This window comes from Bubalus kerabau, chromosome 1 (assembly GCF_029407905.1).
Source record: "Bubalus kerabau isolate K-KA32 ecotype Philippines breed swamp buffalo chromosome 1, PCC_UOA_SB_1v2, whole genome shotgun sequence".
NCBI classification, from domain to species: Eukaryota; Metazoa; Chordata; class Mammalia; order Artiodactyla; family Bovidae; genus Bubalus; species Bubalus kerabau.
In genome coordinates this window covers 173,351,860-173,373,974 of record NC_073624.1, presented here as the reverse complement: position 1 = coordinate 173,373,974, position 22,115 = coordinate 173,351,860, and the positions used below count along the sequence as shown (strand labels likewise).

At 50.8% G+C, this 22,115-nt stretch overlaps 1 protein-coding gene and 1 non-coding gene across 3 annotated transcripts in view; both read left to right on the top strand.

The window, feature by feature from the left end:
* MAU2 (MAU2 sister chromatid cohesion factor) overlaps positions 1 to 22,115 on the top strand; it is a 36,247-nt gene that overhangs the window by 8,474 nt on the left and 5,658 nt on the right. The window contains exons 2-16 of one of the 2 annotated variants that reach the window (XM_055540427.1): positions 10,437 to 10,454; positions 10,822 to 10,887; positions 11,611 to 11,706; positions 12,646 to 12,740; positions 14,316 to 14,343; positions 14,704 to 14,859; positions 15,215 to 15,361; positions 15,447 to 15,537; positions 16,654 to 16,757; positions 17,231 to 17,308; positions 17,613 to 17,678; positions 18,999 to 19,082; positions 20,152 to 20,201; positions 20,397 to 20,474; positions 20,674 to 20,785. In XM_055540427.1, the coding sequence (XP_055396402.1) occupies positions 10,437 to 10,454; positions 10,822 to 10,887; positions 11,611 to 11,706; positions 12,646 to 12,740; positions 14,316 to 14,343; positions 14,704 to 14,859; positions 15,215 to 15,361; positions 15,447 to 15,537; positions 16,654 to 16,757; positions 17,231 to 17,308; positions 17,613 to 17,678; positions 18,999 to 19,082; positions 20,152 to 20,201; positions 20,397 to 20,474; positions 20,674 to 20,785 (1,269 nt within the window). Of the gene's footprint in view, positions 1 to 10,436; positions 10,455 to 10,821; positions 10,888 to 11,610; positions 11,707 to 12,645; positions 12,741 to 14,315; positions 14,344 to 14,703; positions 14,860 to 15,214; positions 15,362 to 15,446; positions 15,538 to 16,653; positions 16,758 to 17,230; positions 17,309 to 17,612; positions 17,679 to 18,998; positions 19,086 to 20,151; positions 20,202 to 20,396; positions 20,475 to 20,673; positions 20,786 to 22,115 lie in introns of both variants that reach the window. The other variant, XM_055540416.1, reaches the window with a different exon arrangement.
* LOC129642508 (U6 spliceosomal RNA) lies at positions 5,822 to 5,928 on the top strand. Its single transcript, XR_008709777.1, has one exon. It is a non-coding gene; the product is annotated as a U6 spliceosomal RNA (small nuclear RNA).

Genomic DNA, 22,115 nt, shown 5'->3' with positions numbered 1-22,115 from the left:
GAGTATACTGCCTATATTTTCTTCTAGAACTGTATGGTTTCAGGTCTTAAATTTAAGTCTTTCATTCATTTTGACTTTATTTTTTTATGTAGAGTGAGAAAGTAGTCCAGTTTAATTCTTTTTCTTATGGCTGTCCAGTTTTCTTAACACCATGTATAGAAGAGACTGTCTTTTCTCGCCAATTTGTATTCTTCCCTCTTTTCTCATAGATTAATTGACTGTGTAAGTGTGGGTTTATTCTGGTTTGTCTCTTCTCTTCCATTGACCTATGAATCTGTTTTTGTGTGGATACCATACTATTTTTACTGTAGGTTTGTGGTATAATTTGAAATCATGGTGCATGATACCTCCAGCTGTGTTGTTCTCTCAAGATTACTTTGGCTTTTCGGGGTCCTTTGTGTTTTCATACGATTAAAAAAAAGTCATTTTTGGCTGAGCTGGATCCTCATTGCTGTGCGGGCTTTTCTCTAGTTGTGGAGAGATGGGGCTGCTGTTCTCTGGTCGTGGTCCATGGGCTTCTCCCTGCGGTGGCTTCTTTTGTCGCAGAGCACAGACTGTAAGGCAGGCAGGCTTCCGTAGCTGCAGCACGTGAACTCCATAGTTGCAGCTTCCACGCTCTAGAACAGAGCCTCAATAATTGTGGCACACGGGCTTAGTTATTTCAAGGCATGTGGGATCTTCGTGGACCAGAGATTGAACCCTTGTCTCCTGCATTGGCAGGCACATCCTTTACCTCTGAGCCACTGGAGAAGGCCCCATACAGTTTTTAGAATCATTCGTTGTAGTTCTGTGAAAAATGCTGCTGGTATTTTGGGAGGGATTGCATTGAATCTGTAGATTGACTTGGGTCGTGTGCTCGTTTAGGAATATCAGTTCTCCCAGTTCACAAGCACAGTATAGTTTCCATTCATTTCTGTAGTCTTCAATTTCTTTCATTGAATGTTTGCGTTTTCAAAGTGCAAGTCTTTTACTTCCTTGTTTAGATTTATTCATAGCTATTTTATTCTTTTTGATACAACTGTAAATGGTATTGTGTTCTTAATTTATTTTTCTGATCATTATTAAATGCATGGGAACACAATATATTTCTATATATTAATTTTGTATCCTGCAACTTTACTGAATTCATTTATTAGTTCTAATATTTTTTGATGGCATCTCTAGGATTTTCTGTATATTGTATCATGTCATGTGCAAACAGTGACAGTTTTACTTCTTTCCATTCGGCCTGTTGCTGGCAGTGGTTCATAGTTATTGTATATATCATCCTTGTCATATATTTGCCCACTCAGTGCTATTGAGGGGAAGGAACCATGCCTAGATTGCTTCTTTGTAGCTGCTTGGCTTTGGGACCTGTAATTTAAATTCTTCCCCTTGTGGAGAGTTTTCCCTTGATTTTATAGAACCCTCGATCTTAAGGGGTCTTTCACAGAGCCACAATCTAACTTCTGTAGCTCACTGTCATTATGCTTGGAAATAAATCCCTTTCTCTGTCAGGTGCATCCCCAGCTGAAAGCTTGTCCAGGTTTCAGGTAAAATGCCATTCTCTGTACCGTTCTCTTTCTGTGGTTGTTTTTTTTTTACAGTTTTATTTATTTATTTTTGGCTGTGCTGGGTCTTCATTGCTGTGTGGGCGTTTTTTCTAGTTGCAGAGAGTGGGAGCTGCTCTCTAGTTGCAGTGTGTGGGCTTCTCACTGCTGTGGGCTCTCTTTTTGCGGAACACAGGCTCTAGGGTGTGTGGGCTCAGTAGTTGAGGTTCCCACGCTCTCGAGCACAGGCTCAATAGTTGTGGCAAAGGGGCTTAGTTGTGCCTGAGGCATATGGGATCGTCCCAGACCTGGGATTGAGTCCATGTCTCCTGCGTTGACAGGCAGATTCTTCACGAGGAGCCATCAGGGAGGCCCTCTGTGGTTGTTTCTGATCTCCCTTTGTATCACAGTGCAAGCATGCTTTCTTTAAACTTCATTCTTTTTAATTGTGCATTTTTTCCAAATCAGGCAGCTGTCAACTTTTTTTCTTCCTTTTCATTCTTTACTTGGTAAAGAATCATATGTGTACTATAGGTAAAAATTTTAATTGATCTCTAAACTTGGTACCACATTTATCTTCCTTATCTATTATTTTCATCATCTTTTGCTTTCTGTATAAGAGGCTAACCTTGTTTGTGTGTGTGTGTATATATGTTTCAATTATTATTTCTGTTTCCTCCACTGTGTTTGTATTTCCAAGAGGAATGTGTAATAAACTCACCCATATGTTTCATCAGTTCATTCGTTAAGAGTTCCGAGGCATGGAGGATGTTTCACTTTGCAACTTTATCCAAATTGTAGCCATTGGTTTCCCAGGGGTATCTGCCTCTACAGGCCTTTGGATAGCCTGCTGGCTGTCTCAGTCCCTGGATCTGCTCAGCAGACCGTAACTATTAGGGTACACAACAAGACACTTCACCAGAGAGCCTTCCCTTTTTGATTATGATATGGCAGTGATGTGGATGTATCAACAGAATTCCTGACTCCCCTGGGACTTAACTAAATTGTTCATGATTATAAGGGATGTTGCTTTACCAGAAATTTCTTACCTAGATAATTTATGAAGTCATTTCTGCAGATTCTGTCAGATTTCGTGCTTTTTCATTTCATTTTTGCCTTCTTATCTTTCCTCTTGCTGCACACCTCTTCCTCTGTGAATTTTCAGTCTTCTCTTGTCTTACATTCACTGTTTTTCAAGCAGACAGTTCCATTTGTAGACAGTTCTGTTTCAGTCATTTGTGCTTCCACTGTGGAGTTGAGAATCTACATTTCTGTATTTAGATGTGTTTATTTCCCCCTTAACTTTCTTGCTTTTGATTATATTACTTTTATCTCTTGACGTGGAATATACGTCATTATCCCTATACTTCCCTGATTTGAAAGCTGCAGAGGAGTAAACGCCTCTTCTCTGGAATGGATTTCCGTTGTTTGCTGTAATCTGGGCAATCATCCTCTGGATGACGTGCTTTCCTAACTGCAGTATCTGTGTTAATGCCGGTTTGGTTTCTCTGTGTAGTTTCAGTGGGGCTACTTTTTAGTGGTTGTTTGACTTGGAAAGTTGCTCCAAACTGTGCTAGTCAGACACTCCTTCCTTCTGCTTCCAGGTTTAGCCAGAGAGTCTATAGCTACCTTCCCGGCAAGTGATTAAAAGCTTCCTTTTTGACGCTGAAGGCCCTAAAGGGCTCACTTCTGGGCCTTTCGTCATCAGGCACAGCTGAAGCAAATCTTTCATCCTTTAGGACAGCGGTCCTCAGCCTTTTTGGCACCAGGAACCGGTTTCATGGAAGACAATTTTTCCATGGACTGGGCTGGGACAGGGAGATGGTTTGGGGATGATTCAAACACATTAAATTTATTGTGCACTTCATTTGTGTTATTATTACATTAGCTCCGCCTCAGATCATCAGGCATTAGATCCTGAAGGTTGCGGACCTCGGCTTTAGGATCATGCCCGTGTCCTGGTAAATTCTGTGCCACATCAGTCAGGAGCAGAACCTGGTGCAGAAGCTGCATTTGTATCACTTGGTGTTAAGCATTTCCACAGAAGAATATCTGTGCCTATTGCTGTTTGCATTTTCATTTTTTCCATGCATTCTCTGGGTCTCCTCTGACTTTAGACGGTGAAATGTATTTAGGAACCATCACTTCATGATTCTAGCAACTTGACCCCTGCTTCCCCGGTAGCCTCTACTTCTTGTTCCTGCCTAGGAATTACAGCATTGTTGGTGCCTTCCGCATGCCAGGCCCAGTGTTCATGCTTCTTGGAGCACTGTCTCTTTGGGTCCTCACCAAATGCAGAAGGTCGAGACCACTTCAACTTGCTGATAACAGTACTGGCTGGGCTGCTTGTAGCCATGGTCATACGCTGCGAGGCCAGGCTGGCTCCTAAACGCTGTGCTCCCGTCCCAGAGGAATTGCATTTGATAACTTTTTCTACACATTTTGGTTATTAAAAATTTTTTTTTAAGTTACCTTGGTTACAAGGTATCAGTTCAGTTCAGTTCAGTCGCTCAGTCGTGTCCGACTCTTTGCGACCCCATGAATCACAGCACACCAGGCCTCCCTGTCCATCTCCAACTCCCGGAGTTCACTCAGACCCACATCCATCGAGTCAGTGATGCCATCCAGCCATCTCATCCTCTGTCGTCCCCTTCTCCTCCTGCCCTCAATCCCTCCCAGCATCAGAATCTTTTCCAATGAGTCAGCTCTTTGCATGAGGTCCCCAAAGTACTGGAGTTTCAGCTTCAGCATCATTCCCTCCAAAGAAATCCCAGGGCTGATCTTCAGAATGGACTGGTTGGATCTCCTTGCAGTCCAAGGGACTCTCAAGAGTTTTCTCCAACACCACAGTTCAAAAGCATCAATTCTTCGGCACTCAGCCTTCTTCACAGTCCAGCTCTCACATCTATACATGACCACAGGAAAAACCATAGCCTTGACTAGACAGACCTTTGTTGGTAAAGTAATGTCTCTGCTTTTGAATATGCTATCTAGGTTGGTCATAACTTTCCTTCTAAGGAGTAAGCGTCTTTTAATTTCATGGCTGCAGTCACCATCTGCAGTGATTTTGGAGCCCAAAAAAATAAAGTCTGACACTGTTTCCCCATCTATTTCCCATGAAGTGATGGGACCAGATGCCATGATCTTCGTTTTCTGAATGTTAAGCTTTAAGCCAACTTTTTCACTCTCCACTTTCACTTTCATCAAGAGGCTTTTTAGTTCCTCTTCACTTTCTGCCATAAGGGTGGTGTCATCTGCATATCTGAGGTTATTGATATTTCTCCCGGCAATCTTGATTCCAGCTTGTGCTTCTTCCAGTCCAGCATTTCTCATGATGCACTCTGCATATAAGTTAAATAAGCAGGGTGACAATATACAGCCTTGACGAACTCCTTTTCCTATTTGGAACCAGTCTGTTGTTCCATGTCCAGTTCTAACTGTTGCTTCCTGACCTGCATACAGATTTCTCAAGAGGCAGATCAGGTGGTCTGGTATTCCCATCTCTTCCAGAATTTTCCAGTTTATTGTGTTCCACACAGTCAAAAGCTTTTGCATAGTCAATAAAGCAGAAATAGGTGTTTTTCTGGAACTTTCTTGCTTTTTCCATGATCCAGCGGACATTGGCAATTTGATCTCTGGTTTCTCTGCCTTTTCTAAAACCAGCTTAAACATCAGGAAATTCACAGTTCACATATTGCTGAAGCCTGGCTTGGAGAATTTTGAGCATTACTTTACTAGCATGTGAGATGAGTGCAATTGTGCGGTCGTTTGAGCATTCTTTGGCATTGCCTTTCTTTGGGATTGAAATGAAAACTGACGTTTTCCAGTCCTGTGGCCACTGCTGAGTTTTCCAAATTTGCTGGCATATTGAGTGCAGCACTTTCACAGCATCATCTTTCAGGATTTGAGATAGCTCAACTGGAATTCCATCACCTCCACTAGCTTTGTTCGTAGTGATGCTTTCTAAGGCCCACTTGACTTCACATTCCAGGATGTCTGGCTCTAGGTCAGTGATCACACCATCGTGATTATCTGGGTCGTGAAGATCTTTTTTGTACAGTTCTTCTGTGTATTCTTGCCACGTCTTCTTAATATCTTCTGCTTTTGTTAGGTCCATACCATTTCTGTCCTTTATTGAGCCCATCTTTGCATGAAATGTTCTCTAATTTTCTTGAAGAGGTCTCTAGTCTTTCCCATTCTGTTGTTTTCCTGTATTTCTTTGCATTGATCACTGAGGAAGGCTTTCTTATCTCTTCTTGCTATTCTTTAAGCCTTAAAACACTCTCGGCCTTGTTCTCTCTTCAGCAGCACCTGTACTAAAATTAGAATGATACAGAGAAGATTAGCATGACCCTTGTGCAAGGATGACAAACAGATTCATGAAACATTCCATATTTTGGGGGGCCAAATTCTGTTATTTGCATGTGTAATCCCCGCTAATAAACTTAGGTGCTCAGAAATTTTAAAAGAAAACAAAAAACCCACTCTCAACTCTGAAGTGAATGTTCTAAGGAATGAGAGGTGTGCTGATCGCAGCCCTTCCACCCTCAGGGTGCATGCTGGCCCTGTGGTGACCCTTGCGTTCCCTGAGAACCTAAGGTGACCCCAGAGGCTTCTGGAGGGATCATTCACCTCTCTGTCTCACGCCTGCAAGCTGCCTGGCAGTGAAAGGGGCTCTTAACTTTGGCTGCTTTCCCATGACAAGGGAGAAGACATAAAAACTATATTTTAATGTTACAAAGTAAAACATATGATGAGGTAGCAACCTTGGGTAAGGTATCCTACAAACTTTTGTTTGTGAGATGGACATATTCGTCTATAGGTTTCTGATTATGAATGTATGTTGCAAGGTTTAAAAAGACAAAAAAGCAGAGTGAGTTGATTGACTTCTGACTGACAAGCCTTCGGAAGTGACTGGCTCACCTTGACATGGAGCTGTCCTGCAGCTTCAGGAATGGGTCATCTCATGGGGAGAGCTCCAGGTGTCACTGACAGTGATGCCTGAGCAAGAAGCAGTGATGTTTGAAGCTGAGATGTCTTGATGCCATTTAGTATTTAAAAGTTTGTGTTGATAAGGTGCAAGCCTCAATTCTGTGGCTTTTTGTACAGTAGGAAACCCTCATTTCCTGGTGATGCTAGATAAAGTCATCATTTGTGCAACAAATGTTTCCTGAGAACCTGCCTCGTGCCAGCCTATGATAGCACTGGGGACACATGAGGAAGAACATTATGGGGCTTCATCTAGCGGCCCTCATCTGTGTGTGTGGGACAGGGCCACACTGCATGCATGGGAGAACAGTGGCAGGTTGTGCCTCTGGGAAGTGGATGCCAAGGACCACTAGGATCCATCTCCTCCAGGACTTGGAGCGTTGCTGACTCCCATGGGGGTCCACATCTCAAACTTCATCCTCTGGCTCCTAGAGCAGTACTCCTGACATCCTCTTATGCTGACAAACAAGGCCTTCCAGAAGCTTTGAGTCTTAAGCCTTTGGACATCTTACTTCCTGGCTCTCCTGGTGGCCACTCAAGGCCCCAGAGGGGTGTGATGCTCTTTCTCCAACCCTTAGGTCAGAAAAGAGAGAACTGGCAGAGACAGAAACTGACCCCTGACAGGCACATCCGGCCAGAGAAGAGAGCTGTCGGTGGAGTCCTGCCTGAGTGTCTGCTGAGCAGATGCTGACCACACAAAGGCTCTACATGAAAAGACATTTGATGGGCCCATGCAGGCCTGGGCCCGGCAGCACAGGCAAGACACTGGAGGAGCGGGCATGGTGGCTTCTGGCTGTGTCCCTTCTCAGTGTGCCCACCATGGACGTAGTTTCTTGTGGGCTTTCCTCACCCCTGGATTTGGAGTATGCCTTGTGCGGTGAGATCAAATTGCCAACATCCGTTAGATCGTTGAAAAGGCAAGAGAGTTCCAGGAAAACATCTACTTTTGCTTTGTTGACTATGCCAAAGCATTTGTGTAAATTACAACAAATTGTGGAAAATTCTTAAAGAGATGGAAATACCAGACCACCTTACCTGCCTCCTGAGAAACCTGTATGCCGGTCAAGAAGCAACAGTTAGAACCGGATATGGAATAGACTGGTTCCAAATGGGAAAAGGAGTACGTCAAGGCTGTATATTGTCACCCTGCTTATTTAACTTACATGCAGAATACATCATGCAAAATGCTGGGCTGGATGAAGCACAAGTTGGAATCAAGATTGCTGGGAGAAGTATCAGTAACCTCAGATACACAGATGACACCACCCATTATGGCAGAAAGTGAAGAAGAACTAAAGAGCCTTTTGATGAAAGAGAAAGAGGAAAGTGAAAAAGTTGGCTCAAAACTCAACATTCAAAAAACTAAGATCATGGCATGCAGTCCAGTCACTTCATGGCAACGAGATGGGGAGACAGTGAGAGACTTTATTTTTTTGGGCTCCAAAATCACTGTAGATGGTGACTACAGCTATGAAATTAAAAGACACTTGCTCCTTGGAAGAAAAGCTATTAACCTAGACAGCATATTAAAAAGCAGAGACATTACTTTGCTGACAAAGTTCTGTCTAGTCAAAGCTATGGTTTTTCCAGTGGTCATGTATGGATGTGAGAGTTGAACTATAAAGAAAGCTGAGCACCAAAGAATTGATGCTTTTGACCTGTGGTGTTGGAGAATACTCTAGAGAGTCCCTTAGATGGCAAGGAGATCCAACCAGACCATCCTAAAGGAAATCAGTCCTGAATATTCGTTGGAAGGACTGATGCTGAGGCTGAAACTCCAATACTTTGGCCACCTCATGCGAAGAGTTGACTCATTGGAAAAGACCTTAATGCTGGGAAAGATTGAGGGCAGGAGGAGAAGGGGATGACAGAGGATGAGATGGTTGGATGGCATCACTGACTCAATGGACATGAGTTGGAGTAAACTCCGGGAGTTGGTGATGGACAGAGAGGCCTGGCGTGCTGCAGTCCATGGGGTCGCAAAGAGTCCGACATAACTGAATGACTGAACTGAACTGAACTTGTGTGGTGAGGAGAGCATCCCTGGGCCACAGACTCAAAAAGAAGGCTTCTTCAGCCCACTGGAAGAGTTTCACCTCGTCTTGTTGCCCTCTTCATCTCTGTTGGGGGGCAGTGACACTCAGGTGTGGTCAGCTTTGTACCAGGCTGAGGTGTGGCTAGATTTGACTTGGAAACTCCTGTGCATGGTGGGTTTACCCACTCCGCCTTGGCTACCCGTCTGGGTTGTTCAGAGCAAGCCACGCGGAGCTCCAAGTGAAAGGCAAGTGCTTCCCGTATGTGTTTTTATCCACCGTGTACTCTCTCTAAAGGGCTCCCCTTGAGCATGAAGGCCTTGCCCAAGACAGGTCTTACATGTGGAGATTGAGTAACGGAACTTCAGAATTTTACATGTGGAGATTGAGTCATGGAACTTCAGAATCTCAAGGTTGGACCAGGTCTTAGCATGTCCCTAACCCAGCTTTTGGTCACATAGTTTCCTCCAGTTGTCCCTCCCAATTGGTGGCCTTCAGGAGTGAGCATCTCTTGCTGAATGCTGAGTGGGAAGGAGTGGCTTCTGTAGAACGCAAGCCCCTACTTCTGTGTTTACCAGTTTTATAACATCACACACGTGGCTGGAGCTGAGCCTGTCCTCACTGTCTCTGTAGATGGCCTCCAGCCAAGGAGCCTCACTCTGGGGCCACACTCATGGCAGCAGGCACTGCCCATGTCTGTGTGGGGACCCTGAGCTCCTCCAGGCCTTGTTGCCTTGGGAGGGGACACTTGGTCTGGTTGCAGAATGCCTTTTGCCTGGGCTCTATATGCACGTGTGTGTGAGAGAGAGAGAGAGAAAGAGAGAGTATGGGAGACAGAGACAGACAGGAGCCCAGTGACTCTCCAGTGTTCTAAGTTCCTCTGTCCCTCTCGTCCGCTCCTATTAGCTCCCCCTCCTGGCCCACCTGTGTCTTTCAGGGGCTGGTCTCCAGACCAGCTCCAAGTCATCCCCAGCCTCTTTGGTGATTTTCCTGGCCACTACTCACTCAGCCCCAGAAACATCTCTAGCCCAAGGCTGCCCCCCTGGCCTCAGCAGCCTTTCTCCCTGTCAGGCAACAGATCCATGGGCCTTCAGCCTCTGTCTCCTCTTTCTTCTCCTCCTCCTCCTCCCTCTGCATCCTTCCAGCAACCGCTAAAGCTCTGAGAATGTTTGCAGGATGAGCGGATCAGCAGGAACTGCGTCAGGTGTGTGCTTGTGTCTTAGATGGTTGAGAGACTGTGGTCATGGTGGTGGTGTGGTGGACTGCCCTGAGACGGCACCATTTCCTGCTGGAATGTGAAACTCCAGGGCACAGTTATCCCCACGTGGGACCTTGTCGTCTGAACCGCGTACCAGCATGCGCGTGAGCAGAGGTGGTGAGCTCAGATCTCAGAATCACCGCTGCCCATCCCCATCCTTCTGTGGTGCTCCTCCCTCCCCTCTGAGGCTAACTTTGCTCATTTCCAAACATCTTTTGTATGTGCCTTCCCCACGAAAGACGAGCCCTCAGGACTGCTCTCTGATTGTGTTAAGCTGGTTTCTCGCGCCGTGATTGGCGGTGGGTGTGCCGCAGTAGGTAGCATGTGGCGGCCGTGCTGTGCTCCTGAGAGGCAGCTCCAGTGCTGGCTCCAGAGCCTGGCAAGACAGGAAGCCCATCCGTAGGGGAGCACGTACATGTTCCCTTTCCCCCAGACACACCACGGTTGCTGGATTAGAGGAAAAGCAAGCCCACTTCTCAAGCTGAGCAGGCCATCTTCCCACTTAACTGAACGCCTGCAGCCTTTGGTGACGGGACAACCTGTGTGAACCCCGAAGTGGGCCCAGTTAAGCACGTGCAAAGCTGCTTCACTGTTGGAGAATTAACTCTTTTTTTCTTTCTCTTTCAGTGGTTGATATCACAGCAAGTATCCTTTCCTTGGTACTATTCCCTTTAAGGAAAGCTCCTTCTAAATAAAAACATGGTTATAAACTTGAATTCTGCTTATAATGCACACTTCGGGTTTGGGCTTTGCCCCACAGATGCCCTGGAGCATCCCTTCAGACCAGCAGCTTCTTCCTGGGTGCTCTGCTCCTCTTCATGCCACAGCGTCTAGCTCCACACCAGCCAGCAGCAAGCTCAGGGATTACTAGGGGAATACGTGAACTTGCGGTTTTAGAGCGGACGGGGATGTGCTCATCCAGCCAGCCTTTACAGCGTCAGAATGCTGAACTGTGGCCCTTTTAAACTGACCATTTTGTAGTGTCTCTACTTCCTTAACGAGACATCACTAGATCACACAGTTTGAAGATGTTAAGTTTGAAGCAGCAAGTCTTCTGTCCGAGTTATACTGTCAAGAGGTAAGAACATATAAAGGCTTCTGAAAGCAAACCCCCTCTCCCTGTAGTGAAGGCACAGTGGCAGATTGGGAGTCACAGGAGTGGATTCCCTTCTGGCTTTTAAGACTTTGCATAATTTTCCTGTCTTCCACACCTGGAGTTGGTGATGGATAGGGAGGCCTGGCGTGCTGCAGTCCATGGGGTCGCAAAGAGTCGGAGACGACTGAGTGGCTGAACTGAACTGAACATGTGGTACAGGGCATCCATGGATGACCACTTGCTGACAAAGACTAGCAGAGTCTTTTTCTACGGAGGACTGTTGCAAAGCAGCCTTGTTCCTGGGCTAAAGATGATTAACTCCCGAACAAGTTCACATAGTTTAGCTGAAGCTGGTTTCTGATCTCAAGTGTAACTGAAAGTTGCCTTTCTCCACTTTGAGCAGTGACCCCTGTTTCATGCCCCTGGCCTCTTACTCTGGTTACAGTTCAGAAAAGATGGTAATTGTTATCAATTTGACTGTTCAGGAATTTGAACTAAAGCTACTTTGAGTTTAGTTGAATAGGGAATTATTTTAAGATCAATGCGAAAAGCTTCCTAGCCAGTGAGGCTAATAAAATATCTTTTCTTTTTAAATCAAGCAAATCCTTTGGTAAGTGTGTCTGGGAATGGCCTTCTGGGTCCGCAGCTGCTGCAGAAGGAATCCAGCTTGCTTTTTCCTCCTTAAACGTGACTATTTCCTTTCAGAATTCCGTGGACGCAGCAAAGCCGCTGCTGCGGAAAGCCATCCAGATCTCCCAGCAGACCCCGTACTGGCACTGCCGCCTGCTCTTCCAGCTCGCTGTGCGTACTGTGGGCCTGACCAGGTGCACGGGTGCCGGTTGGGTGGGCGGCTCTCTGGGCTGGGCTTCCCTGGCCGCAGGGGAGGAGCCTGCAGGCCAGGTAGACTCATTGGAGATGCCTCTCCATCCCGGCGCTGCCCATACCGCCCTGTCTCTGGCCAGCCCCAGCCTCCCCTGACCCTGACACAGCCTGCCCGCCAGCCACTTCTCGCCTGCCCTCCGTGATGAAGCCCCATCACCTGCCTGTGCACACGGTGGGGCCTGGGCTGCCAGTGTCACCTGCTCCCTGGGGGAGCCTCTTAATGCCAGGAGGGTTTGGCTCAGACGCTCCCCTGCTGAGGAGAGCTCGCCTAGCCTGAGCGGCTGCCGTCTCTCCAGGCGCCCTCCCGCCCCACACGTGCACTGCCATCCTTGAATCCTCCCGTGTGCTTTTGTGCCTTTCCTCAGAGGAGGAAGCAGGCGAGGTAGTGAGTCACTTGCCTCAGGTCACAGAGTAGCTGGGTGTGATAAGCAGAGCCCAAGCTCTCAGCTGAGGCCCCACAGGGTCCCTGCCTTTCAGTCTGAGTTTGAAACTCCCACAGACACTTACCCCTGAAAGAGGCCCTTCTTGTTTGAGGCTCCTCTGGCTGCTCCCCTAGTGACCGGCCCCTGAAGGTGACCTGCGAAGCACACAGACATATTTGCACAGCCCTCAGGGGTCTGTGCCCGTTAGTGTTACTGCTGGCTCTGTGCACCATTAAGCTGTAGACAAAGCGGAATTCTGTACCCAAAGCAATTAGTGTTGATGAGATAATCTGCTTAATTTAGCTCAGAACTGATACTGAGGCAATTTTGCTGATGTGGGGAGGTTTTGTGTAACTTGCTTGCAAGGTAGCAGGTCAGATATGGTAAATCTGGTGGTTTGGAAGTGAGGGTCATTGCTCTTTTCTCCTTTTCTCAGCAACTGCACACACTTGAGAAGGACCTCGTGTCGGCCTGTGACCTCCTGGGTGTGGGGGCCGAGTATGCCCGGGTGGTGGGCTCTGAGTACACACGGTAGGCACCCGATCCTCGGGCCCTTTCTCCACCCACTTGGGGAAGTTTGGTCCTGGACAGCAAATAGCAATGGCATCTCAGCGTGAAATGATGACCACCCTTATCCATAGTAAGAGACATGCAGATTCAGGCAGCCCAGAGATGCTCCTGCCCCACCGGTTCATAAAGTGAGGAGTTGCTGAGTTGGCTGTGAGGGTGAGGGGCAGCTGGCGTTCTCAGCACTGTGAGCACTTGCGTGTTTCTAGCATCTCTTGAAATAAAAAGGGCCCGTGTGATGTCCTGGGTGATCCCCTTCCTGGTGGGGGTGAGAGTGGTGCTTGTAGGTCCCGTGGGCGGCATGGTTGGCAGCCAGTCCCCATTCAGACGCCCAGGAGTGTTTAGGTGTACAACAGGGGACAGAGGAAGAGGACATTTGTGTAACAGAACGGACATGGGTTCGTATTGTGCGTGAAACGGCTTAAAGTACCTGGAGGCTAGTGTGCTGGGGTCGGGGTCGGGGTCAGAGGCCACCAGTGCTTCACTGTGCGCCCTCTTAGAGGGCCGCCAGTCTCTTTTTACCCGGAAGAGAAGAATCCTCTGTAGTAGGATTCCAGGCTCCTTGGAGCAGCACTCTTACTCTGTTGTGTGTGTGTTGGGATTGTGAAAAATTCTGTATCACAGACTCTAAGCTTGTTCTGTGGGGTCGTTGGGACAGAACAGTTCCTAAGTCTATTCTCTGGAGTTCTGGACCTGTAAGTGCTCACACGGGTGCACATAGCTCCCCGGAGACTCTCATCCCTCAGCCACCCTGCCCGGGATGGACACTGTCACGTGGTCCGGCCTGTGCGCCTGGCCCGTCTTGTCCTCCTCATGCTGCAGCCATTACTAGGTTCGGGGCGACACGCAGCGACTTGCAGGGCACGGGGATGGGGGCACACTGCACATCTTCACAAGTGTCCTCAAGACAGGCCTCTGTACCACTGCGGGCAGGTAACCGGGCTGGGCCTGCACCAGGGCATGGCGCCTACAGGTCTCCTGACACAGAACTTCTGATCTCAGACTTGAGGCCTAGTGAGGTGATAATATGGCAACACTGACGTGAAGTTCTAGACCCTAGAGTTCAGCAGTCAGGCAGGAGCCCCTCGGGTGTCCATGCTGTGAGGTAACAACAAAGGATGGCAGGTGGCCGGGAGTGTAGACGTCTCACTATGTGACTGGGACCCCGTGCTCCTCAGTCTCCTCACCGAGCCATGCCCACTTGACGGGGTGTCAGCTGCAGCACGTCGGGACTCTGCACAGACTGGCGGGCCCGCAGCCCCACAGCTGCTCCTAAAAGCAGCGGTCTTAGCCAAGGGAAGTCCTCACTCCGTGCTTTCTTGAGCACCTGTTTCTGCCTTCTGAGCTTTTGAACCTCATGAGTCTCTAAACAAGAAAAAAGTTAAAGGAAAATAGAACAAAATAGAGCACGCTTATTGGCCAGGGTCCATTGTCATCCATTTAACTGCCCCAGGGGTTAGGTCCCTGGGAATGTTGAGGTGGCAGTCATCCTAGGGGTTGCCTGGGCCTCCCAGACCTGACGCCCCCTTTCTTTTCCAGGGCACTGTTCCTGCTCAGCAAAGGCATGGTAAGTGGAGGCTGGGCAGGATAAGATGTGGGGGCATGAGTTTGGGTCCCAGGGTCTGCCAAGGCTTCGCCTGCTTGCCATGTCATGGCCCAGCAGTTGCCCAGACCCTCGCACGTGGCAGGTAGCCATGAGAGGCAGACCCTGTCCCCCGTCCCCCAGCTGGATTCGGAGACAAAGCTCCAATTCCAGGCTGTGGGATTTGTGCTGGCGGGGGAGCCGGCTCGGTTGGAGCTGCCTGGACTTGGGCTCCAGCCTGGCCTTGTGCCCCCGCTTGAGGTGCCTGCAGTTGCACAGTGCATGGGCAGGTGGGTGGCAGCCCTGCGCCCGGACAGCCCCCAGCACCTGCTCCTCTCCCCACAGCTGCTGCTGATGGAGCGCAAGCTGCAGGAAGTCCACCCACTGCTGACCCTCTGTGGGCAGATAGTTGAGAACTGGCAAGGGAACCCCATCCAGAAAGAGTCTCTGCGTGTCTTCTTCCTGGTGCTCCAGGTGACCCACTACCTGGATGCTGGGCAGGTGTGTGCTGCCTCCCGCGTGGTGGCTGCTGGGGAGCAGGCAGGTGGTGGATGGGCCTCTGACTGAGAAATCAGTTCTGCGATTGCCTCCTGTCCCTCCCCACCGGCCACTTTCTTGGTTCCCCCTCCTACACCCACCTTTGCCTGTTGGGCTGAGCACTTCACTCAGTGCATAGAAGCAGAGCAGACCCTTACAGGGTGCTGACAGCTGCGGAGACGGCCTGCAGGGCCTCGGGATGGGACAAGGCAGGCGGGACCTGGGTAGCTGCCACTGTGGGTACGTGCCTCTTAAGGGTGTTGGCACCTGGTAGGAGCAGATGGGTGGTCAGGTATGCAGTGCTGTGTGCCTGCTGCAGGTAAAGAGCGTGAAGCCGTGCCTGAAGCAGCTGCAGCAGTGTATCCAGACCATCTCCACACTGCACGATGACGAGATCCTACCCAGCAACCCTGCTGACCTCTTCCACTGGCTGCCCAAGGAGCACATGTGCGTGCTTGTCTACCTGGTGAGTCCCTGCAGGGGCCGGAGCCTGGTGGCCCGGGTGAGAGGAGAGGGCTTCAGTGGCCACCACCATCTGACCTTGTCCCCAGGTGACTGTGATGCACTCCATGCAAGCTGGCTACCTAGAGAAGGCGCAGAAGTACACAGACAAGGCCCTCATGCAGCTGGAGAAGCTCAAGAGTAAGTCAGGCCCTGTGGGGCTCTGGGTCGAGTAGCCCCCTGGTGGGCAGCCGGCCCATCACTGCCAGTGCTAGGCCTGGAGGACTTTGAAAGACTGCAGCATGGGTCCCCGCCCCATGGGTCTCGCACCCCAGTTGGCAGATAGGGATGATCAGGTTCAGGCAGAGCTGTGCCAGGCCTGGACGGGATCCTTGCTCCCCAGGGAGGTGGGGTGAGTACTTGGAGCATCTCTGTCCTATCGCCCTCACTGCACAGCAGTCACGAGGGTTAGTGGGACTCCACCAGAACCTGCGGGGACAACAGTGCCCAGCTGAAAGGCGGTGGCTGCTTTTGCTGTCGCTTATCAGTATTGTACTGTGGATTGTGCTTAGGGTGAGATCAGAATTGGAACTTGACTGACAGCAGATTCTCTGGGGGTCCTAGGTTCTTCTGGGATTCTTGACTAATCCATCCTGGGTCATCGAGGACCTTTGACTAGTGGGAACCCAGAGCCCCGCATGTCCCTGGCTGGCTTGTGCCCCATTCACCCTCTTCACTCCCTGTGCCCTTGTCAGTGCTGCTGGGGAGGAGCCAGAGAGCCCAATTTCGCAGGGACTACTGTTCTTTTCTTTGAGATGAATTGGGAAAGTGCTGTCTGGTTCCAGTGTGAGGGCAGCCGCTTGGAACAGCCAGAAGCTGTGGTCCCCCCCACTGTTGTCTGAAGCCTGTTGCATAGTCTCCTGGGCAACCTCAACATTTCTAGAACCCTTGGTGCCCAGCATGCCCTTGAGCACTCACCTGGGTCAGGGCAGGGGTGCAGGTTGAGGATGGAAAACAGATCCCTTTAGGAATTTCTTGCTTTTAAAATACTCTGGTCACCAAAACCTGGCTATGAACCTGATTCCTCACCTGGACAGGGAGATGGACCCCCTTGCTTGAGGGTGCTGTGAGCACCAAATAAGGTGACAGACTGGGTGCTAGGCCAGTGCCCGGCAGAGCAGGTGGGCTCAGACCCGAGTAGCTGAGGGGCTGTGTGGCGGGAGGGCTCGAAGCCCGCAGGAGGCAGGGACGTGGGTCATGTCTCTTTGGTGTGGTCTCCTCCCGCGCCTCGGGCTCACCCCTGCCTCTCACCCCCAGTGCTCGACTGCAGCCCCATCCTGTCCTCCTTCCAAGTGATCCTGCTGGAGCACATCATCATGTGCCGGCTCGTCACAGGACACAAGGCCACCGCGCTGCAGGAGGTAGGCCCCGGGGCCGCGGGCACGCAGGAGGGGAAGGCTGGGTCCTGAGGGTGTCACTGCGGAGAACGTGACCTGGCCAGCCGTGAGCCTGCATGGACATCATCAGGTTTTTACCTACAAGTTCTTGTGCCCAAGGAACATGGGGTCTGGGGTTTTAGAGTCTGCCAATGGCAATTCTAGCGCCCCTCCTGCCCAGTGATCCGTAATCCTTGACACCCACCTTCCTGAAAGGGCATGGGGTCCTTGATGAGGATGTAGGTACTATATGACTAAGACACAGGTTGTAAAGGGAGGAGGCGGAGAACCAGACAAGGGGCAGCATCCTCACAGTGAGCACCTCTGATGGGACTTTATGCCCAGGTTAGACTGGGCAGTATGCGGGTACCCCCACTGGCTTTGGGGGCCTCTTCTCGATGCTGCCGGGGCCCTGGGTCCCACGTTACAGTGACGTCAGACATGCCGTCTCCCTGCAGATCTCCCAGGTCTGTCAGCTGTGCCAGCAGTCGCCCCGGCTCTTCTCCAACCACGCTGCACAGCTGCATACACTGCTGGTGAGTGCGTGAGGGCTGCCCGCCCCCAGCCCCATCCCTGCGAGCAACCCTGTGACCAACACCCCAGGCAGGATTTAGAACCTTCCTAGTGGACTTCATTCTGACAAGCATCTCATCAAGTCCAAGTTGACTCAGGTCCCAGGAGGCAGGAATAATGAAGCATGCCATCTTCCTCTCCATTGGTCAGGGTAAAGCTCAGATACAGCTGGCTCGGTAGAGTCTCTTGTCAGGCTCGCCTGGGTGCAGCTGTGCAGCCCTAGGCAAGCCGCATGTGGCTCTGAGCCCTGGCACCGTCTTCTTCTAGGGGCTGTACTGTGTCTCTGTCAACTGCATGGACAACGCTGAAGCCCAGTTCACCACAGCGTTGCGGGTAAGGTGCCGGCCCTCACTTCATGGGGGCAGGAGGTGCTTCTCAGTAAGGAGTCGGGACAGCAGCCACACAAACCGTGGTCAGTGGGTGACTCCGCAGCGTCCAGCCTGGCGCGAGCTGCGACAGTGCTGTGCCATTCATCTAGGGCTTCCTCTGTCAGGCCTTGTGCCGCCCGGGTGTGGCCAGCCAGTGCTGGCAGCACAGCCTGATGCAGGATGGCTATGGGCAGGGGGGCTCCTGGGCACCCTGGGGTGGGGCTTCCCCAGCTAACTCAGAGGGCAGCCTCAAGGAGGTTGTCTTGAGCCGGGCACCTGCTGGACATGCCCTGGTTAGCCACTTTCACTGAGGATTCCCGTCCTCCCGGTGGTCCACCAGGTGATGTTGACTTGTGTCCCAGCTACTTGGGCCCTGGTGCTGCTCACTCCAGTGGTGCTGAGACCTCCCCTCATTGCCTGTGGTCCTTGAAGGTCTCTTAGACACTCCTTCTGCGTCCCACTTCCTACACAAGTTGCTGCTTTGTTTCAGCATCAAAGTTCCCAGCAGATGGTGTGTGCTGCCAGGGGGCTCTGTCCACCAACCTGGTGGGGGAAGTGGTGGTACAACCAGAACTTGGATCCAGACCCCTCATGACACCAAACATGTTTCCTGTGGTCCTGTGACAAACATATCGAAGCATCTTTGCTCAGATCAGACAACCCTCTGGATCTCCTTGGCACCTGCCGGGGTCCTCCAGGTGGGGTTTGTGCTTCGTAGGCGTTCTTGGCTTCTTAGACAGTTGCACTCGCTAAGCCCTGTTTAGAATGCTCAGCCCCCAGGGTCTGAGCAGTGCTCAAACCACTCAGATTGGTTTCATGGCCATTCTTGTTCCTCCAGAAAAACTGGGGACAGCAGTCTGTCTACCACCAGCCATTAGCAGAGGAACCAGCAAGCATGCTCCTCTGCTGTGTTCACACACAGTGGGGTCCTGGGGTGACCACCTGAGGTGTCGGGGGGGCACCCAGGTCTCAGGCTGAGACAGCAGAGAATGGAGCAAACTGTGGCGTGTTCTGAGGACAGGCTCTGGGGTGGCTGGCTGTGCTTTTCCGTTTTCTGAGTTTCCTATAATGCAGATGATTATTTTATAATGACAGGAGCTAACAGTTTTGTTGTCCTTAGGTTCAGGAGGCAGGGGTGTGTATGTGTGTTTGGAATAAAAAGAGTAAGAAGATTCCAAGGTAGCTGTTGTGGAGCATTCGGGTGGCTCTGATGCCACCAAGCGACCTCCAAGTGACATGACTGCCCAGCCGGGCCCCCTAATGCCCTGTGTCTCCCATATTCCAGCTCACCAATCACCAGGAGCTATGGGCCTTCATCGTGACCAACCTGGCGAGTGTGTATATACGGGAAGGAAATAGACACCAAGAGGTAGTAGGTGACATGCTTCATGTTTGGTATCCTTTCAACTCTTACTTGGAGGGGGGTGTGTGGGAAGTGTGGTCCTGGGCACCAGCAAATCTCTCGACCCTAGGGTATTTTCCTTCCAACAAAGTGTCCCACAGAGTGGAGCATGGGCGTGGCTGGGAGGAGGCCAAGTCTAGGACAGAAACGTTTCCGTAGCAAATTAACATTTCTCTCTACTGAAAACTAGCCAACCATTGAATTCCTTGGGGGAAAAAAGAAAATTTCTTCTACTCTCAGCTATCTGTTCTAGCTGTCTGTCAGTGAGGCCTCATGGCTCAGTTACGAGGAGTGACACCTTGGGCTCCTGTCTGCATTAGGCCCCTAGGTATCCTAGTGCCCCAGCCTGCTGGAGCAGGGAGGTGGGCGCCAGAGCTTGCCCCCCAGGATAAGTACCTCCCACCAGGTTCCCGTTGTGACACCCCCTTAGCCCTGCCATTTCCCTCCAGCCCAGAGCCTTCTGGAGTAGCTCAGATCTGCCACTTGTCTCCACACCTGTGACCTTCATTTTTTAGTTCAGGCCACTGTCATCTCTTGGCTACAAAGAGAGATGGCCCTGTACTTAGCTGATGTCACACATAGTTGGTTTGAATGCTTTGGGCAGAAGGCCCTGTCCAGCTGCTCCAGTGGCCTGAGAGCACAGCAGGGCAGGGTCCTGAGGGCCTGATGTGGTCTTGGTGGGTCTCAGAGGAGTTTGGCTCCTTTGTCTCACCTCCACCCCCACCACAGTGTGTGCCTCCTGAAGAAACTTCGGGGGTACTGGGCACAGCCTCAGCCCACTTCAGCCCTCACCCCCCAACCCAGCTTCCCCTCCATACATCAGCCAAAGGGAGCCTAAGATGTCAGCAGGGTTGCAGGTTCTGCCCCTTCTCCCGGCAGGTTGCACTCAGGCATGGGATTTGAGGTACGGGCATATGTCATGAGACTGGGTTAGGAAGTTGCAGGCAGCCCTAGTCACTTACTGGCATACTGGGGCCAAACCCTCTCATTTTTAGAAATGTAGAGTTATCCTAACTTGCAGACATTGCTTTCACAGCTGTACAGCTTGTTGGAGAGGATCAATCCAGACCACAGCTTCCCTGTCAGGTAGGCAGCCCCAGGCCCCAAGTCCCACTTTACCAACTATCTTATGCTTTCTCTGCTCTTGGTAGTGTGAGCATCTGTGGGGCCCCAGACTGCCTGTGTACCCCAACACCTCCCATCCTCCCACCCAATCCCCATTTGTAAATCTGCTGCTTTCATTAAAACTCACTAAGGTGTGACGCTCCACTCTTCCCTCAGCTCACACTGCCTCCGAGCAGCGGCTTTCTACGTGCGTGGGCTTTTCTCCTTCTTCCAGGGACGCTATAATGAGGCCAAGTAAGTACTGGAGAGGGCAGGTGACCCTGTACCCGGCACCTCTCTATGTTTCTCTTCCCCCAACGGCATGTGCCCAGGCCCCCCCTGTTCCTTCCCTTCCCACCCTCCCCCAGGTGGTCTCTGCTCAGGGCCCCAAGGCTGCCTTTTCTTCCCCAAAAGCCCTCCCAGTGGGGCCTCAGCATCTGTTCTTCTCACGAAGGCGTTTTCTGCGGGAAACCCTGAAGATGTCCAATGCAGAGGACCTGAATCGGCTCACAGCCTGCTCCCTCGTGCTCCTAGGTCACATCTTCTATGTGTTGGGAAACCACAGGGTGAGTGTCAGGGGCCAGGCTGAGGGGCATAGGTCCAGGGTGGTGCTTAGTGGGGTGGAGGTGGGTGAGGGGGGCACCTAGCAAAGTGCCTCCCATCCCGTGCCCTGCAGTGATCCTATCTTAGTGACCTCTCACTCCCCCATAACACCCCATCCCCACCACCATGCTCTATGAGACTCAAACAGCCTGGGCAGGCAGGGCTGGGGGAGCTTTGGGTTCCTGAAGGTGCACCTGTGTGGCAGACGGGCTGGTGTTGGCCCATGGCAGTTGTTAGGCAAAGCCCCAGGGCTCAGTGGAGCTAGAGCCGCTCAGACTGCCCAGAGCTGGTGAGGCTGAGGGCAGGTCCCCTTCCCTGTGTTAGTATGTGGGGGCTAAGAGGTGTGTCCACTCAGCTACAATCCCAGGGATTCCTTCTCTGCCCATCACACATGGTATCCTCAGGGCACCCTGTGTCTACCCTCACCAACTGTGTCCCCCTGTGCCTGGCCCCCACCCATGCCATATGGTCTTGGGTGGGATCAGTTGCCTTCTCAGTTTCCCCGTCTGGGGGTGTGTGAACATCTCACCTACCCCAACCCATTGACCTTACAAGGTCTTTAATTTTTTTAAGAGTATGTTTGTCAGTATAAAAGATGTTATGGTTATCATAGAAAGTCTGAGAAGCAAAGGATAAAATCCTTGCGTGTTTTCTGTCTTCCAGCTCTTTTCATTGCCTGCCTCTGTGTAAGCCTAAGTTTTATCAGGCTATCTTATAATTTTATGTCTGGTCTTTCTCTGCACCACTGTGTTGGGGCCTTTTTTTAATGGCAGTGAGAATTTTTAAGTGGCATCAGTTCAGTGATTTAGCTGAACTTACTTTAGCTGATTTCAGGACAGAGAATGCAGGCCCATAGTTTCATCTGATCAAATCCCAGAGCTTCTAAAGAATGAGTGTTTTTAATAAGCCCAGTGCATCTCCCCTCTGCACAATCATGTGACAGTCATTTTCTGAGGCCCACATGCCCTCAGCTGTGTCCTGAACCCTGGCAGGATCAATACCCTGAAAGGAGGGTGAGCAGTGGGTTCTTCCTTCTGAGTGTAGCTCCACTCCTTCTAGAGCACCTTGTCTTGGTACTCGGAGCACAGGGAAGACAGTGGCCTCAGGGCAAATCCCAGCGTTGGGCAGGGATGAGGGGCTCAACATGAGGCCCCCCTGAGTTCAGGCCGCCCGCCTTGTGTCTTGGTGCAGTGGTGGGGATCGCCTTGTTGCCAGCTGAGGAGTTTAATGTCACACAGCCCCAAACTGCAGACCCAGGCTTAGAACCTAGACTTCACTGATGCTTGTTTGTCC